A 20,997-nucleotide genomic window follows, 5' to 3' on the forward strand; every position below is an offset into this window, starting at 1 on the left:
AGACGGAAGCCTTCTCTTACAAAAATCCAGGCCAGGCTAAAATTTGCAAAACAATACATCGAGACTCCCAAAAGCATGTGGGAAAATGTGTTATGGTCTGAGGAGACCAAGGTTGACCTTTTTGGCCACAATTCCAAAAGGTATGTTTGGTGCAAAAATAACACTTCGCATCACCAAAAGAACACCATCCTCAAGGTGAAGCATGGTAGTGTGGCAGTATCATGCTTTCAGGTTGCTTTTCTTCAGCTGGAACTGGGGTTTTAGTCACGGTGGAGGGAATTATGAACAGTTTCAAATTGTTAGAAAAATATATAATAGTAATATGCATGCTTAGTGCATTCGAGGTTTAAAAGGGTTAATACATTTATTCTGCTCACACTGCATGAATCTGCACAGCTATTAGGAACTTAACAAGAGACATTTCATTTCTGCTAATGTCATGAAAATAACAAGAGACATTTCATTTCTGCTAATGTCATGAAACTTAACAAAGAGATATTTCATTTCTGCTTATGCCATGAGAAAATATGCAGCTGCTAGAGAAAACAATAGATGCTTGAAAGTATAAACCATAGTCAGCATTACTTGTACCAAAGCTAGAAATGTACCTTGAATCTAGACAAAATGTAACACATGTATTAGAACTGTACAACTGAAGAACTGAAAAGTTAAGGTGGGCTAAAATAAGCCCAAGGCCAGGTTGTTTTTCTCAAAATGTTTTTGCAAGACAGCAAATAATCTGACCATGTCAGCAATAAGTCTGGTAACATTTTCTGTGAAACATACAGAAAGCCGTGTCCAACTACATCAGCAATAGAATAGTAACATTTTCTGTGTGACATGAAGAAAACTGTATAAGAATAACATACTGATCACCAAAGAGCCAGACAAATCCTGTACCTACATGCTTTGTCTCCTTGCTGCAAGTAATAAAGGGTGCCTTGCTTGAACCTAACGTGCATTGGTCTTTGACGTTTTTTCCTTTTACAGATTGGTCCTTCTGACCGGAACCCTCTCTTCACCTCGGATCAGACGGCCAGGTGGTTGAAACCGTACGGGGAAGAAACTAAATTGGTTCTTCTTATATGGAAAGTCCTCCGACTGAATTGTCGTTCAAAAGAGGCCAGCCACTTTCTGATCTGTGACTGAAGGACGGGTCTCCGCGAATCGGTGATCAATCACGTAGGCTCAGGTAAGGTGAATCTACTTTTTTCTGTTTTCTATTTTAGATCAGGGACTAGATGTGTATTGTTTTTGTCAGATTTTATTTTTCTTGCAAGTCAGGGACAAAAAAGATTACTGTCTTGTCATAGATCAGGAGAAACAGAATAAGTAGGCAGTCATTCTGAAGAGACTATAACAAAATCCGTGGTACCACGTTAAAAATTAAGAGAAGTTACGCAACGATCAAAGGGTAAAACAAAATGGGCAATAATTGCACAAAAAGACCCCAAAATCCGCCGTTAACGGAAGACGCAAAATATATGAAGTCGCAGCGCACCAACAATATTGGATATTATTCAAAATGGGTTAATAAATACGAATTCAATGGAAAATTAGAAAAATCCTCGCTTATCAAACAGCTCAAAAACGATTCCAAGGGTTGGGTAAAAAAGCAACGTCGATTAGGAATTCCTCAGGCACACAGGTGGCTGGAGGAAGTAAACCGTAGGGAACAAAAAAAACAAAGATTCAAAAGCAATGTTTTTAGAAAAGGAGGATAATAACTTAGTAATAGCATCAGCACCTCCGGCTCCCTTACCAGAATATGAAGCAAGCGAACAGGTTAGTCCACCCCCACTATATCCTGTGGTCACTGAAGATAGAGATATTGTGAAATTAAAACGGACTAAAATTAGAGATCCCATCAGGACCAGGTCCCGAACAAAGGCAGGTAATTCAGAAGAAGGTATCAAGTTATGGCAAATAGTTAAGAATTCACGATCTATAGGTGAAGAATTAGAAATATGCCCGCTTACAGAAGTACCCAATCCTCAGGCAGGTCAAGACAATCAGGACCCAACTATCATAGTGTATAGACCTTGGACTCCAGAAGATATCCGGAAAGCCACTGAGGGAATTCCCCATCCAAAGGTTAATTTTAGAAAAGTCTCAGAAGATTTACAAGGAATGAGGTTGAGTTATAACCTAAACGGAGAAGAAATAGAAAAAGTAGTTAGACAAATAGTAGGGCCAGATTGGTACATGATTAGTGGGAACTGGAATCCCCGTGACGCTCCACAAAGACCCCTCCCACATAGCAGCGCAGAATTAGACCAGAGTAACAAATCTTACAGACCGCATCTCTGAAAAATGGAAACCTAGAGCAGACTGGACTTGCATTAATCAATGCATCCAACAAGAAGGTGAAACAACTGACCGGTTTTATGCTAGATTGTTAGAATGTTTTAATAACCACTGTGGAATGCAGGTTCCTGAAGATCAAACACAAGATTCCCCATATGAACAGCAGCTAAAGAATGCATTTTTAAAAGGCAGTAGCACTCCTATAAGCAGTTTTATTACAAAACACATGGTAGACCATTGCACAAGCAGGTTACAATCATTACTTGAATATGCCAGGCATGCCAAAAGGCACTTTAATAGCAAAAAGAAAAAGAAAGCTCAAGTATTTTCTGTAGTAGATGGAGCAGAAGTTTATGTAGTACAGTCTGGGAAAAAGGGCAAGAAAAACGTGCAGGGAAACAAACAATCTGATCAGCGATCGGAGGACTTTGAAGGGCGAAAGAAAAGGGGAGAATGTTTTAAATGCAGTAAAAAGGGACATTTGGCAAGGGATTGCAAGAAAAACAAGAAGGCAACAACGGAAGACAAGGAGGGTGAGGACTGACTATATGGTAGTCAAGAATCACTAGAAGGGGCTAGCGAAGAAAGGACAAATGAGAATGTGATAGAGGGAGTAGAGGAAGTGCAGGAAGTTAGTGACAATGAAGAAAATGAAATATTAGACCTAGCTTTATTGAGCTTGGAGCTCTATTTAGCAGACACGAAACCAGAAGTTACACTCTTGGTAGAAGGGAGGGAGGTCAAATTTTTGTGTGACTCAGGGGCATCACGAACCCTGATACACCCCTCCAAACTGCCAGAAAACACAGTCACCTGATTACATACTGGTCAAAGCAGCTAATGGACAGCTGTATCGGGAGCCTCTCTCCGGGAACATTGCAATAACTGATCCAGTCTCAGGATTGACACAAAGAAGCAAAATTGTAGTTTCTGCAAAATGCCCAGTAAACCTCTTGGGCAGAGACCTCATGCAGCTATTTGGTATAGCAGTAGTCCCAACCATGCAGGGTATGGAAGCACAGCGACAAATTAACACCTTTGTAGTGTAATTGGAGGGTGAAATGTTTTATTGGTACAGCCAAGACTTGGTTACGACTGGTCCAGGACTGTGACCAAAGAGTTAATAAACCTAGCCATCAGCAAGTTCCCCTCCCTTGACATTGATAAGCAACACCTGTTGCACTGTACCCTGTATTATTGCAACACACCAGGACCTGATAAGGAATATGAGCAAGAATTATTTAAGAATCATGCAAACAGATTGATATTGCGTAACCTGTACTGGGACACAGAAGGGAACAGTGTAGCCAGCTGTTCATTGCCCCAGGAGTTCTTTGCACTTTATAAATCTAATCGATTACCACATGTTAGCTTAACCAAAAACAGAAATATAGAATGGGCAGACCTAGGAGAAAAAGTCACGAGATGGGAGAAACAGACAGAACTAGAACTGTCAGAACAAGGAATACAAGTACAAAAGTTGAATTGGATAACTCAGACCAACCCAGCTGTGCACTTGCAGTCTAGCGAGGACAGCTGATCGACACTCCTATTAAAGGAGGAAGACAATGCCTTACGAGACATACCAGAGACTCTCTGGTCAACAGGGAAATCAGATGTAGGACTCATTCGTACAGCGGGACCAGTTACTATCACGCTAAAGTCAGCATTCAGACCACAAAAAAGACAGTATCCCTTAAGAAAAGATGCAGAGGCAGGGATAAAGCCTATTATAGCAGCCTTACTTAAAGGAGGGATAATAGTAGAATCTCCCGATTCACCATGTAACACACCCTTATTTCCAGTTAAAAAGGCCAATGGAGAATGGCATATGGTCCAGGATTTACAAGCCGTAAATGATGCAGTAATACCAAGGGCACCCACGGTGCCAGACCCACACACCCTGTTGAATGATTTGAAAACTCAACAAAAGTATTTTTCTGTGGTAGACATCAGCAACGCATTCTTTTCGATACCGATACACCCTGATAGCCAGTATTGGTTTGCATTTACATTTCAGCGGAAAAGGTATACATATATGCGACTACCACAGGGATATTGTGAAAGTCCAACGATATTCTCACAAGAAATGGCAAGCAACTTGGCGGGATTCACCCCACCGAGAGGCAGTCAGATTTTACTTTATGTTGATGACATCTTGCTGGCGGCCCCCACCCAGCAGGATTGTAGAGAAGATACCATAGTACTTCTATGATTTTTAGCCGCTGAGGGACATAAGGTAAATAAAAATAAACTGCAGCTTTGGAAAAAACAGGTCAAATACCTAGGATATGTAATATCCAAGGAAGGTAGAACGTTAGATGAGGACAGAAAAATAGCAATTTTGCAAGCACCAAAACCCACTACCAAGGAGAAAATAATGTCCTTCCTGGGTACAACTAATTTTTGCCGGAGCTGGATTCCAAACTATGCCTTGGAATCTGCACCTCTGACTGACCTTATATATAAGAAGCCTATGGCAGCGCAGGATTTGTTACAATGGACACCAGAGGCAGCATCTGTCTTCTGTAAACTAAAGCAGTTAATAGTGTCCTCATTAGTTCTGGGATTGCCAAACTACCATAAACGTTTTTTCCAAACTGTAGATAGTAAGCAGGGTTACATGACATCAGTGTTAACACAACAGCATGGGGATAAGCAACGCCCCATTGCTTACTACTCATCACAACTAGACCCAGTGGCATGGTCCTTACCCCACTGTGTACAAGCAGTAGTTGCAGCTGCAATGGCAGTACAGGCATCAGCATCAGTAGTCTTGTTCCACCCTCTCACTTTGAGAGTACCTCATGTAGTCGCGATTATTTTACTACAAGAAAAGGTGGCATATCTTTCCCCTGCTAGGCATCTTTCCTGTATGACTATATTACTGAGCCAACCTCATATGACAATTGAACGATGCACGACTTTAAACCCTTCTACTCTGCTCCTGACCCCTGCAGACGGCACACCGCACTGCTGCCTGCAGGTAATTGAGCAAAAGACACTACCTAGAAAAGATCTCACAGATGTCCCCTTGGATGATGCCGAGGTGACATACTACATGGATGGTTCGTGCAAAAGGGGTCCTGCAGGACAGAACCTAGTAGGATATGCAGTAGTCTCTGATACTGGGATTATAGAAGCAAAACCTTTACCACACAACTTATCTGCACAGGCAGCAGAATTGATTGCCCTGACACGAGCATGTACCTTAGCAAAGGGTAAATGTGTAAACATTTTTACTGATAGCCCGTACGTTTTTTCTACTGTACATGTTTTTGCGCAACAGTGGAAAAACTGGGGAATGATAACATCTACTGGCAAACCTATAAATCATGCACAGTTTATTTTAGATCTTTTAGAATCTATTCAGTTACCTCAGAAAGTAGCCATTTGTAAATGCACAGCTCACACCAAGCAACAAGATAGGATTTCAAAAGGTAATGCGAGAGCTGATACAGCTGCAAAACAAGCAGCCACAGATGTATTTCTTTTAAATGAGGAATTACAACCCTCTGAAACTTTAGATCTAGATATGTTAAAAACAATGCAGACACTCAGTACGCAAGCTGAAAAACAGCGATGGATAAAACGAGGAGCAATCCTCGAAAAGGGGCTGTACATCTCTAGAGAGGGAAAACCGATACTACCCTCTAATTTGTTTCACTATGCAGCATTGTTGAGCCATGGGCAGTGCCATGTCTCAACAGGGGGGATGGTACAGCTGGTGAACCAGGTGTTCACAACGTCTGGTTACAAACTACTCTAAAAAATTTTGTTTGATGTGTCAGATTTGTAACAAACATCATACACAGGGGGCGATAAAGCCCATGCAAGGGAGTTTCCCCACACCACCATATCCGTTTCACACTATTTGTATGGATTTCATACAATTGAACAAATGTGAAAATAAGAAGTATTGTCTTGTCATTGTAGATATGTTTTCCAGATGGGTGGAAGTCTTTCCAACCAAAAATCCAGATGCAGCTACAGTGGCAAAAGTACTTGTCAAGGAAATCATTCCTAGGTTTGGTATTCCAGAAAGAATCTACAGTGACAATGGTACACACTTTGTAAATCAAACCATACAGCAGTTGAGTAAGCATTTTGGTATTTCTTTAAAAAATCATTGGGCATACCATCTGCAAACTGCAGGGCTAGTTGAAAGGCATAATAGTATACTAAAAAACAAACTGAGAAAATTAATAGCTGAAACAGGAAAAACTTGGTTGCACTGTTTACCCCTGGCACTGCTGAGCATGAGAACTGTCCCTACAGCAAAAGGATAGACTCCTTTTGAAAAACTATTTGGAAGGGCTTATTATACACCCCAGTGGAAACTTCTCATGTCATCAAACCAGGAAGCTGATTTCACACTAGCTGAATATATGAAAAAGTTGTTGAGTTATAAACATCTGTTGCAGTCAAATTCTGTTTCAGATAGAAAACAAACCGACTGCCAGGAGACTGGGTGTGGATCAAAATCGTCAAGCGAAAAAACTGGGCATCACCAAGGTGGGAAGGTCCCTACCAGGTGCTTCTTTCGACATCCACTGCAGTCAAGATAGCAGAACGAGCTTCGTGGATACACCTGACGCACTGCAAGCAGGTTAAGAACTTTGAGTTGGACAAAAATCTTACCTCTCCATCGGGGCCCTCAGCACAAAGTCTGGCTACAAAGGGGGGTCAGATCAATAGGACTGATCCGTCTCAACCCCACTGAAGAAACCATCGGTGCTGAAGGTCCTATTAGGGCAGACAGTAAGAGCACGTGTCCAAAGTAAAGATGACGGAATCCAGTAAGATCCAAATACACCTACTTGGAAGAGCCGGAGAAAACAGAAATGCAGAACAACCGTTTCCACAAAAGTATTGCATAACCATCCTGTTGACTGTACTAGTGACAATAATCTTTTTGTTGTGGCCATTCCTTTTCTCAGCCACACAAATTGAACTGCACACTCTTACTTAACCTACACTACACAAACTTTTTAGTTCAGCATTATATTCAAAAAACATGCATTTATACACTCTATATTTTGAAATGTAACCATCTATACACATACACACATGCATATAAATGGATAAGTCCCAGAATTAACTAAGTGCTACCACATTACGTAAAAACTTTAGAAATAACATTTAAACATAAACAAAGATGGTACTTTTATTTTTTGTATATAAGCCATACGAGCTAACGTTCATATTTAATGTTCTCCTGCCTGGGTTTAAATTATGTGAAAGTCTTATTGATATTAAGTTATTAGATACGTTAGTCCAAGCAAAATTGGATTCACAAATAGTAGAAAGTATCCCCCCAAAAAAGTAAAACACGGCCCTGGAACTCTCTCTAAACAAGTGTACTATCATTAATGAAGTCAAACACGTAACACAATAAGACTATTAATAAAACAACATATTTGTGTTGCACTTCTACAACATATAAAAAAATTAAGTTTCTCTTACCAGAATCTCATATAACAACTGGAATATGTTTTTCAGTTCATGAGGTGGTGCCATCTCCAGCTGACTCTGTGCAACAGAAAAAAAACATAGATAAGCACTTGCTGTTTAAATACTTTTATGACATCACCATATGCCATCTGCAAACGCAAACAATACCTCATACAGTTCCATTATGAGTATTTCATCCTTTCTCTATTTTAAAATAAAAGTGGACTGCAGTGTGTCCTAAAAACATACCACATAAGTCAAAAGGAATTATGTGACAGGGACTGAATAAAATGAAAGGTGACATTCTCAAACCTTCCTCATTCTCTCATATTAAATAATTTGAGGGGAAAATAAATAACATAGATATTTCTGAAAGTCCAGAGAATCTGCAAGCTCTAATGGAAAGGATGGGATAAAACCTTGACCTTTGTTCTGGTGACCCTGCTTCAACTGGCACTCCAAATGCTAGGTGGAGCTGGCATTGGGAGGTTATAATATTGCATAGGAGGTATAGTGCAGGAAAGGAGTGGATGTGGAAATACAGACTTGCCACCCCCCATTGCAAGGTGCTGCAAAAGTTGCCCATGGTCAGGTTCTTTCTGGGATACACATATCAAACAAGTCCCCACCTTATGCAATGGATGATGACACCACTTGCAGAACATGATTATTACCTCTCAGTGGAATAGACAAATCATCAGGTCTAAATAATTCTCGTAGTCTGCTTCCTAAGAAAAATAGTTCAATGTGTTTTGCCTCACTGCCCCCCCCCCCAAAAAAAAAGCAGAAGTACAGAGATCTATGAAAAAAACATCAAAAAAAATCAGTGTGTGTTTCATGTGAATGCATTAGGTATATTAGCTGTTGACTACGTCCATAAATTAAGCAAATGGGTCAGTTTCTGCCTAAAAGGCAAAGGTCCTTCGCTGCTGCTTAGTCATATAGTTGAATCTGACTCTGATCTCATGAACATTAACTAGCCAGGCTTGTTTGCCAAGGACTGCTTTTTTATATTCTTGCAAGATCATATTCATTACTTCAGTAATACTGCTTATCCACCTTGGCCTCTGTCACACCTCCCCCCAACACACACCTTTTGCTCTTTCGCAGTACCATTGACTTCAACAGTGAATTCTCTTTTTGCATTATGTAGCCAAAGTATTTAAGTTTTAGTTTTACTATCAGGTGTGTCAGTAAACAGACTGGATTTATTTCCTTAAATACTTTCTGATTTGATCTTTTTGTAGGTCATGGAGTTCTCAAAAGTCTTCTCTAACACCACCGTTCAAAAGCATTTACTTTCTGACACACAGCCTTACAGAGAGTCCAACTCCTCACCACCATGTTATTACTAGGAAAACCAGAGAGACTTTATTGATAGTGTGAAGTCATTACCTTTAAAGTTTTACACAGATATGCCATAGCTTTCCTTTCAAAAAATGTCTCCCCAATTTGATGGTACACTCACCATCTAAAGAAATCTTTGAACCCAAGAACATAAAATCTGACTGCCTCCATTTGTTTATAGTTTATTGGCAGAGGAACAAGACAGCTAGATGGCATCAACATTTAGTCTTTTTGACAATGGGTAACAAAGCCAGCTTTTGCGCTTTCTACTTTCACCTTCATCAACAGGCTCTTCAACGCTTCCACACTTTCACCAATGAGAGTAGTTATCGTCTGCCTATCAGGGGTTAATAATTCTCCCAGAAATTTTGATGCCAACATCTGACATTAAACACAGCATTTTGCATAGCATATTTAGTGCATAAACTAGCTAAGTAGGTTGTCAATATACAGACTTGTTGCACTTATTTCATAATCTTGAACCAGTCAATTATTCCACATTTGGATTTAACTGTTGTATCTTGCTCTGTATACAAATTCCTCAGGAAGCAAATAGGATGATTCAGCATATCCCTATTTTCTCTAAGAACTTTAAAGCAGTCAATAAAGCAGAAATAAGACTTCCAAGATGGATGCACACTGAATAACAACTTAATTTTATCTCTCTCAGAATGAGCGCAGAAAATCAGAAGAGAGAGCCAGTGAGATTGCCTTTTTGGGTACATTTCAGGTACTGGTTAGTGCACTGCCTGGATATCAAACTCATTTAGAGAACATGAAAGAAAATTAACCATAAAAGGTGAGCAGAAAACAGTGGCTGGGAAGAAGCCTGGAGCTGTTCAGCAGAAAGCAGTTCAAGCTCCAACTTTGGTGCAAGACATGGCTTCCAGTAATCTACAGGACAAATAAGTCAAGTGTGCTCAGAACTGATAAAAATAAGCTAAACACTGAAAGAGTATATCAGCTCAAGCAACAGAAGCCTGTAAATATAAGAAGCTTTAAACAGATATTCAGATGAGCTGATAAAACTGTAAAAACTGGAAGTCAAAATGAGGAAAAGGCTGGCTAATATGATACTGTTCACAAAGAAAGGTTTAAAAAATGGTAAAATTAAGAGGACCACATATGTTAGGAAAACATGAGAGTTTCTGCTGTACCAGATAATCTGGAAAGAACAGACTGTAATAATTTTATGAAAGCACAAATAAGCAACTAGGCTGGTATTCCACAACAGGAGTTGTTAGCTGAAAGGGCACATTGTGTGTATGCTCCAAACTTGGGCATGAGAAAGCAGCCAAAGACCTCCAACAGTAAAGTTGAAATCCCACCAGCAGAAAGAGTCAATTCTGACAAAACTGTGGCAGGAGGGAAAGTACTAAAAGTCGGAGACAGTAGAGTCTGGAAAATGATTACTCACTGTACACTAGGCAGAAAAGGAATACATTCATTCCAGCAATCTGGGCATGTCAAGAAGCAGGTGTGAGATTCAAGCTGCTGTATTCCAGCTATTTTCAGAATATTTTTTTTTTCCTGGAGGGTCAAAGTCATTTTTGATGCAGAACATGTTAAGGAGGAAATACAAAAGTTTGTCCACCAAAAAGTGACTTTTCAAACAGAAGTGGGCTCTGCTTCTTACTCTTCTGATAATAAAGCCCAGAGAGAGACTATGCCATGAAATCTTTTACAATAACATGAAGGAAAATGCTTGAGAAACAGAGAAAAGGACAGGAAATTACTAGAAAAAACAGCTGTCCATTGGAAATGAGCCAGAGACTGGAGTTGGGAGATGGATATCAACAGGAAGAAAACCAGCAACTCTGAAATTAATGAATACGTTTGAGATTACAAAGCATCAATCACATTTGTGAAATATGGTAGAACAAGAAAATCTGAAAATACTGAACTTGTTTTTACTGTGTTAAACTTGCAGGGGATTCCCAAAGCATATGTGCTCTTTCTTGTAATCAATGTTTGGAAGATTACTGGGGGGGGGGGGCAACTGTAAGTAAGCCAACTTTTGTTCTTAACAGTATTTTTTAAAACATGACACATACTGCATTCATCCATCCATTCACAACCCCTTTTCCTATTTTTGCACATGGAGTTGGGTTATCACTTCAACAGTGACAATCATCTAGCAATAAGGTTTCACCTACTGGGTGGCTAGCTCTGCTGTGTCTGTTCTTCCATCTCTCTCTCTCACACACACACACACACACACACACACACACACACACACACATGGAAACTTACACCCTATGGTAAATTTAGTGTGTCCACTGCAACTACTGCATATCTATGCAATGTGACAGCAAACTGGAGGAAACCCACATGAACACAGGAAGGAAATGCAGACTTATACCGCATGTTATAAAGTACAGCATTTTCAGTTATTTTTGTGCATTATAGGGACACTAAAGTAAAACAGGTGCCCTTATCTTCCTGTGTGTTTAGTTTTAAGAAATGCAGGCACTGCACTATAACAAGAGAAGAAATCCTAGACAAAAAGATGTTTAAGATAACCGGCTGTAATGTTAGGTTAAGGGACGGGTTATAAAATATACAGAGTATGATGCAAGTAAAACTGATATGCATTTTCTTACTTTTGCATAGGGAAATGTCTACATTAAGGCCCTTAGTTTGATTAAACAAAGTTTTAAGTGGAAGCCGGTAAATAAAAGAACACTGAATGTAATGAAAAGTTTTCCTTTAGCAAATAAATGTTCACAGTGCAACATGAGAAGCTTGTAGCTGAAGGCAACTGTGTATCTGGTTCTCATGTTTCTATGGAGACAAGCTGTATCTGGTTCTCATGTTTCTATGGAGACAAGCTGATAAGTTTGGGCAATAAAAACAATACTTATTTTCTTTTTAAGGCTAAAAGATAATGTTTTCTGAAAGCATTCAAGTTGTTTTCTACTTCTGGAACAGAAATGAAGACAAGACAAAAACAGACAGCACTTAGTGTAATTAGAAACAGGTTATACCACATGTCTCAGCATGGATAACCTACATTACAGGTCAAGTAAAGCCTGTGACTGTATCTGCCAATCTGGGACAGCTGTTCCTATTAGGAGAATTAAACATCATTATTTGAAGATGTACATACGTTGTGTGTGTTTATATTAAGTTAACAGATTATGGGGGTGCTCTGGGACTTTTTTTTGTTTGAGGGTTTCCATTAAAAGAAAATTTCTTGTAAGAAGTGACATAAGTTCAAATTAATATGACAAAAAAAAACAACTGTACAAACGATTAACTTGTCAATAATTAGTGCATGCATAACACAAAAGCTGAAACTAGAAATTAAAAAAAATCTGTTATACATAACAGGTGGGAATAATAACTTCTCATCATAATGGCAACACTTTCCACATTATCTTTGAACATGAATGGTCTCACAGGTATATACAAAAAAAGGAAGAGTAGTGAACTATATTAAGAAATGCAGAGTAGAAATAGGAGATACTTTCAGAAAGAACTGAGCATGTCAATTTGATAAAGAAAGGATTTCAGGATGGTTATGCAGCTAAATATCTGGGACAAAGGAAAATGGGAACTCCAATAGGGATAAAATAGGACAAAAAGATAATTGGGTCAGATTTGTAGTAGTAAGGGGCTACTGGACAAGGGGAGGAGAATTACACTGGCATGCATTTATATTCCACCTAACACTGCTACAATGGAGAATAAGAAAATTCTGGGACAAATCAGCAGCTTTCAGCATGGAATTTTACTTATAGGTGGGAACCGGAACTTGATTTGTAACAGTGGGGATGTTTTTGGGAGGCCTAGAAGGGAAAATATAACAAAAATGGCAGATTTTCAATAGGACAATGGCTATTCCTCACCTGTCTGTTAAATAGAGAGGAATTTAAGGAATGGGTAACGGAAATTATTTGTGAGTTATTAGGGAAGATAGAAATTTCTTCAGAAAATATAGTAAGGGAGTGGGATAAAATGAAAAAGAGTTTAATAATAGAGTAGAAATAAAAGAAAAAGAGATACATTAATAAGTAACAGGAATTATTTAGAGGGACTGATAAAGGCTAAAGTATTGCAGAATAGGGGGATCGACTGCAGAATGCTAAACAGAAAATAAGGAACTACCTCGATAATATGCATGTGTTTAGAAAGACTGCTGTTAAGCAACTATTTTTTGATAACTCAGGAGCATAAAAGCTTTTAGCACAACAGCTTAGGTAACAGAAAATAGAAAGGGTTGTTGCCAAGCTTAGGGAACCTATAACAAGGAAAATAACCAGAGATCATGTAGAGATACTGGAAATATTTCAGAAATTTTACGAAAATCTATATAAATATATATATCTACACGTCAAGCAGAGCACCTCTTTGGCCTTCTTCAAAAGGAACCTTGATGATTGGATGGGGGAAAGGAAATTCACCCCAGGGATCACGTCAGTCATCCTGCTAGACAGGGGTCCAGGGAAGTAAATAGTGTGGGAAGAAATAACCAGGGAATTGTTATGGCTAGGCTTCTATAGGCCCTAGGGCCGATAGCCTAGTACCAACCTATGAACCTATAAAGCAGCAAAATGTGGAAATCAAGAAAAAGTATACATGGAAAGGTTTATGGAACAATTAATATTGTTTGTGGAAGATGAGGCTCAATTGTTAACAGGATAGGATGAGATGAAATAAAAATGGTGATGTATAACCAATCTACAGGAAAGTCTCCAGGAATATATGGCACTCCTGTTGAAGTTTGGTAGCTAGGAGAAAAGAAAGTGATAAAACATCTGGAAAGGTTTACTTTAACAGTATTTTAAAAGGTGGAGAAGAACAGACATACTGCAAAGAAAGTTGTGTTGGCTGTAATACCTAAAGATGGTAAAGACCCAACAGATCCAGCTCATAGAGGCCCCACTGTGATTCTAAACCACGACGATAAATGTTTATGTCTATAATGGCAAAGGTGATGCCAAAATTGGCAATGTGTTTTTGTGAAGGAGAGGCAAACATTTGACATTAATACAACAATATGTTCCACCGGGAAGCATAATGTAAGAAAATACCACTGTTGTTGAACAAGTTATTTTGGGATTACCTGATCTGAAGAGGAATTTCAGAGTTACACAGATAAAGCATTTTATACATAGCAGAAGCAGAAAGCTATAATTCAAACTGGAAATAGATTATGGTGAAACAAGGGAGAAGCTCAAGAAGTAAGGAGAGATTGGGATTTTTGATGCAGATCCTTCAGCATAATAACAATAACTATAGAGGATATGATGTCCATAAAGTAGCAGAAGGTATTCTAAGAACCAAGTCAACAAGAGAAAGGAGATTCTGCCAATAGGGATGACTGCAATTAGAGGTACAAAGAATGGGCAAGAGGGGGATGGAATTTATTGGAGGAAACTGGCAATGGAACCAATGTATTGGGAGCAAATAATTAGAGAGGGAATGGTAACAGAATAGGAAGAGGCCAATAATACATTTGGAATGCAGACAAGAGATTGCCTTCCATATCAAGGATTGATATCAGAATATAAGCAAAGAGAAAGGAAAGGGGGATCCAAAGTGAAAGACCAGCACTGGTACAGGTTTTAGTAGAATATAGAGCAGAAGCAGTTAAATGAGGGATAATTAGTAGGGCATATAAAATATTGCACGGTAACTACAGAAATAAATCAGGAGGAGGTTAGAAAAGGCTGGGAAGATAAGACTGGATAAAAAATTCACAAAAAAAACAATGGAAGGATTTATGTATGGCTCCCAAATATGCAACAAAGTCTAGAAGATTTAGGATTTTTACTTAGAAATGTTTGTATATGTATTTTTATACCACAAGCAAACTCCAAAGAATTTTCTTTAGGTAGACTACAAATGCTGAAGATATAATGGGGAAGAAAGAGGTAACCACCCCAACCACCCATGCTAAGCTTCTAGATGTCGAGACAGACAACCTAAAGTTTGACATTCATATTGCCCAAACTATCACAAAGGTCCACAAAAAACTAGGTCTATTCTATCGCAACAAACAATTTCTCACTAAACACACCAAAGCTACTATAGCTAGGACACATCTGTTGTCTACCCTCTTTTATGCATCCCCAATACTAACAAACCTACACAAAGCTGACCTTAACCAGCTAGAATCTTGTTACAACAAGATTGCTAGGTTTGCTAACAGGACCTCATACAGAACTCATCACTGTATTTCTCTAAAAGAACTAAACTGGTCGGAGCTGCCACTACTACTAAAACTCAATCAATTATCACTGGCTCACAAATTATACTATCTCCATGACAAGCCCCCTGGTCTCCAGAATATACTACCACCTTATTCCACAGCTAGATCCCTCAGATCTAGTACCCAAAACTGCCTAGAAATCATAAAACACAACAATGATGCTAGGAAATCTCTCTTCAGTTACTCTATTTCTAAAGCCTGGAAATCCCTACCAACCCACCTGACCTCCACTACCTCCACTAAACAATTCAAAAATCTCCTGAAAACTCACTTAATGAGCAACTTAATTATGCTCCTGTGTCTCTCTAGGTTAATCACTTAAACTACTCTCCATTTATATTCTCACGCCCTCTCCCTTTTTCTGCATCCAACTTGGTATCCTTTCTCAATACTGATACTACTGATTCTCTGCTAGGCTTGATATTTTCAGTACCACAAAAGTATATTCACAGTATGTATTCTGAGAAAAATGCTACTGTGAGTAATACCTTTACTAGGTTGGATTTCTATAACACCACAATGACTACATCGGTATGTACATTAAGGCTAGTTCTAATATGAGTGTTTCCTCTGCTAACAAGTGTTCTCATATAGTGTCATGATGCATACTTTTAGGAATAAATATTACTATTTCAATATACTGCATGCAAGAGTTCTATATAACCTACTCCAATGAATTAGATTTTCTTCTGCTGTTTACTATGTTTTTACTAAATATGCAATAAGCTTGTTTATACTTACTTGTTGTAAATATGTACAAAGTTTACACTAATATTTCACTGTTCTTGCTTGTTTAAAATTACTACTGTAAATGTGTAACAATATGGAGCTTTTCTCCCAGGGCCTCCACTGAAAATGGACCTGTGTCCAGTTGGACTTTCCCAGTTAACAAATGTAAAATAAATAATAAAATAAAAATAAATAAATTGGGAACATATTTTGAGGGGATGCAATAAGTTTGCAGACTTAAAAATATCCCTGCAGACTAATCTGTCAGAAATACTGGGTGAGTAAATTGGTGCAACTAAGGAAATTATTTTGTGAGGTGTGATACAGAATCAGAATTGCCTAGAGATGGTAAGGCATTGTTGAGTTTAATTCTTGTGGCTGTCAAAAAAGCAATTACTTAAAAATGGAAACCAAAGTTTAAGCCAGCCATACTAGTAGTAGTGAATATATCAACAGAGAAAAAAGAACTGCTAGTGGGATCTTTAGAAAAGCGTAGGGGAAAATTATATAGAAAAAATGGGAATTGTGGGAACAATACCTGCAGAATACTGTTCTGGAGGAGGAATGAGGTTTAAGGGAAGGCAGGAATTGAATGAGCTATGTAATGTTTGATTCACAATGTTGTATAGAAGATATGTTATGTATAATGTTTGCAAGTAAAAATATGTCAGCATGGTTTGCTTTCATTTATATATATATATGTATGACTGCCTGTCATAAGTGACAATTCAATCAAGATGTTTCTTGTTTAAAAAAGAAATAAAGCAGAAATAAATAAATACTTCTAAGGAACTCCTTTGTTTTCCCATTTATTCAGCAGATGCTGGCATTTTGACCTCTAGTCCCTTTGCCCTGAATACCAACTTGTACAGCTTGCAGTTCTCAATCCATTTGTCACTGCAATCTTACTTGCAGGACCTTGAAATACTTTTCAACTATGTCCAGTAGTGCCTTATGAGAATGGTGTTGTCTTGATAGGGGAAAATACAGTACTTTTATACCTAGAGTAGAATTTTTTTTCATTTTTTTTGTGTTTACCTTGCTTATCCTAACCTAAATACACACTGGGTGGGATTATGCTGTCAAAGATCAGGAAAAGTGGGTATTACTGTTCCCTGACATTACATTAGGTATTACGGCATGACTGTGTTCGTGTACAGTGCTGCACTTCCAAGACTTCACGGCTCTTAAAAACATAAGTCAGTCGCAATGATGCCCACTTGCGTCACTGCAAAGATCTGCTTTTGTATGACTCGTGGGGATAGCGAGCACATTGTTCTGGTTAAAAAGCTAACTGCTATTATCTTTAGATAGTCTGCCCTACCCTATTCTTTGCTTGGATGTTTGTATTTTAGCCATTTTCACACAGGCATAAAACTGTGCATCAAGATGGAGAATCCAGATAACTTTTTTATAAATGACCTATTGGAGAGGGTTTTTAAGACTATACATGTTTGATGCCAAGTCAAGATAGATTACTGTTTCTTGCTAACAATGAAATTGCAGGAAATGCTCACACCTCTTTAAATGGTATAAAATGGGTTAAAAGCACAATGCACCTTAACTGAGAAAGGGGCTCAAGATGATCTAGATTTTGTAGCAATAAGGTATGGTAGCAGTGCTTATGACTTAAATACAAAATATTTTGGACTGCAAAAATGTACCCAATACAGGATTATTCTCCAATTTGAGCTCTGATGAATTTCAGTAGGTTCCCTATAAACAACACTAAAACACCAAGAATGCTGATAATTGTGCTTTACTACATGATTTTATTGAGAGTAATATAGTTACTGAACATGTTAATAGTAAAATAAGGGTAGTTTTATCCTTAGGTAGTGAAAAGGAATTTAATTTTTTGGACATAACAGGTTGTTCCTAATAATATAATCCTGGACATGACTTCATTTTGTAAATATTGCTATGGCTATGGACTCTCAAGACACTGCTAATGTAAATTTAAATACAGATCAAATGTGATGACTACTTGAGGATAGCCTTAATGAATCATGGGACAAGAATGGTAAGTCTGACGGTGAGTTTACTCAAAGATTTGTGGAGTTAATCTACAAGAAGAAACACAGAGGAGCACTGGATGGGAGAAGAGGGTGTTAAGTCACCTTCTATGCAGAATAAACAAAAGTTAAGTACCTACCATAATGATAGATTAGTGCTGTCGTCTTCTCATCTGGTTCAACATGTGGGTTGCCAGATTTGACCTTGGCACCTTATACAAAAGTTTGGATCCAAGAGGTCTGACTCAATCCCTACTCACAATTCTCCTGCCTAAATTAACTCAGATTGAGTTTGTTGAATGACCTACTATATATATATATATATATATATATATATATATATATATATATATATATATATATATATATACACACACACACACATGCACAAACACACATACATACAGGAGAAAAACATAATAAACAAAGTGCAAGCGAGAGTGAGAGAGAAGGGATCAGACAGGGTCCAAAGGAGAGAAGATGATAATTTGGCAGGGAGAAAGAAAGAGGGGAGATGAACCAGACTAAAAGAAGGCAATATGTATCTACTGCTATGGTAAATATATAACCTTTGTATCCAGTATTGTTTTTATTTGTCTGATTCAATGTATGGGACAGATTCCTAAGCTACCCGACCAACAGGCACATGGGTAGTCGCATGTAAGGACATTCCTGAGTATGGCGAGATACGATGGTATGAGGTGAGGACCAAGAAACTGCAGTGTATATGTCTCTGATAGGTACTTGTTTTGCAAATGCAGTTCATGTTACTGTTGCTATGATACAGTCAGCCCTTAGGCTTTGATTGTAAAGATGTATGAATCACAAACAAATGAAATGCAATCTGCCAACCATTTTGAATCACCTCTGATACCGATTGCCCCAGCTTTTTCTTGGAGAAGGATATAAACAGTTGAAGTGATATTATTAGCATGATGGAGATAGAGTTGCCTATGCACATCTAAGGTGTTTAATATATGTTCTCCTTTATCAGAAAACGGGAAGAAAACTGGCAATATCAATCTGTTGACTCAAGTTAAAATCAGAAGCTACCTTAGGAAGGAAAGAAGGGTTAGTTCTCAATGACACAGTCTTTATGAAAGATAAAGGGAGATTTGCATGTGAGTGCCTGCAGCTCTGACATCCAATTTAGCAGATGTAATGGCAACCAAAAAAAGTCTTCCATGACAGAAACTTCATATCTATGAATGCCGCTTGTTTGGAGGGCTTTTGGGTTAGAGACTGAAGTAAGATGGTGAAATCTCATGGAGAGATTGGATCATGAACTGGGGATCTCAATAAAAAGGGTCCTCTAAGAAAGGCTTTAGACACATTCAGGGAAGCAATAGAAGCACTGTTGAGTCCGAGGTGGAAGTCTGAAATGGCTGCTAACTGTACTTTATTTAACATTTCTTAACCGGGAAAGTCCGAGGAGCGAGCCAATTTTCAGTGGAGGCCCAGGGAGAAACACACCACACGCATGTCTTTTTAACGTGGGAGGAAACCCACAAGAATGCAAGGAGGACATACAGAGACTGCACAGAAGGTACTCCAGCCAAGAATCGAACCGGAGAACCTCTTGCTGTGAGGAAATGCTACTACAGTGCCATCCATTAATAGTTGAATAACTTGACTCAGCCATGAAAAGATCTGAAAGAAATTCCAAATTTTTGGGATGGGTGCTGAAAAAGGGCCTAGTCCATTAGAAGAGGTCCAGATGTAGAAATGCTGATATTTGCTCTTGTAAGTCTTTCTAGTTCAGTTTCTTTTAGAAGATATGATATGGATTACCGGGGAAGATAGCTTGGCATTTCTGGCTATTGTCAGATCTGAAAAAAACATCCAGTTAGCTTCAGGGTCTTGAGAACTGGTAGAGCCGTGTGAGGAGATTCAGAAATGTATCCAGAACTGGGGGGGAACTATATATGCAGAGGCCAGAATGGACCAATGAGGATTACCATGGTTCTTGCACTCTACAGCTTTCTGAATGAAACTGGTGATAAGAGGTAATTGGTGGAAATGCATAAAGGAGACCTGGGAGCCAAGGATGGACTACAGCATCTCTCGGAAACTGTCCCTGTGGAGGAATAAGGGCAAAGCGACTTTGAATTTTTTACTTATGGACGAAGCAAAAAAGGTTGTAGCAAAGTTGGCCACAGCAGCTGAAAATCCCCATTGCCACTGTGTTGTTGAGAAACTAGCTGTGGGGCAGTAGTACAGTTCTCCTCAGTTTGTCCACTAGAATGTTGGGCATCCTTTACACTGCTACTAGAAAGTGGTTGGAAGATATTGCCCACTGCCAAGTTTTCATGGCTTCTGGGCAAAGAGGATATGATCGGGTTTCACCTTGCTTGTTGATGTACCAAACCACTGACATATTGTCTGAGGGTATGGCAATCATATCCTTAGGTATATGGTTTTGAAATGCCTCCAGCGTAAGGAGGACCACTTAACTCCAAGATACTGATGTGAAGCATGGCCTCTATTGCAGACCATGTTCCTTGGACCGTCCTTCCTTCAAAATGCCTCACCCACCCAAGGAGGAAGGCACCCATGGTAACTGTGGCTTTGGGTATGGGGGGAGGGGCAGAAGAGTCTGCCCTAAGTTACTGAATTGGACAAAATCCACTGCAGAATGTGGTCTCTGCAAACCTATGTGAGATGTACTCTGTAATGAAGGGGATGAAGTTTTTGCGACCACTGTACAGTTAGCGTCCACAGGAGAACTTTCAAATGGTATCTGGCTAAGAGAACCATCACTACAGAGGAAGCCACTAAAGACAGGAGGCATAATGCCAGTACAGCTTGGGGTCTGGGATAATTTACTACTAGGAGAGCTACGAATCTGATTGATTTGACTCCTGCTGAGGAAGGTTTTGCTATCTGATGTACAGTGTCTATGTGGCAACCTATGAATTCTATGGAATG

General features: G+C 38.9%; 1 protein-coding gene across 1 annotated transcript in view; it reads right to left on the bottom strand.

Moving 5' to 3' along the window:
- USP24 (ubiquitin specific peptidase 24) overlaps positions 1 to 20,997 on the bottom strand; it is a 4,679,666-nt gene that overhangs the window by 300,503 nt on the left and 4,358,166 nt on the right. Inside the window, exon 61 of the mRNA XM_044085508.1 lies at positions 7,774 to 7,839. Within this exon, the coding sequence (XP_043941443.1) occupies positions 7,774 to 7,839 (66 nt within the window). The remainder of the gene's footprint in view (positions 1 to 7,773; positions 7,840 to 20,997) is intronic.

The sequence above is a fragment of the Protopterus annectens genome, chromosome 10.part0 (assembly GCF_019279795.1).
Source record: "Protopterus annectens isolate FY-2018-M chromosome 10.part0, PAN1.0, whole genome shotgun sequence".
NCBI lineage: Eukaryota > Metazoa > Chordata > Ceratodontiformes > Protopteridae > Protopterus > Protopterus annectens.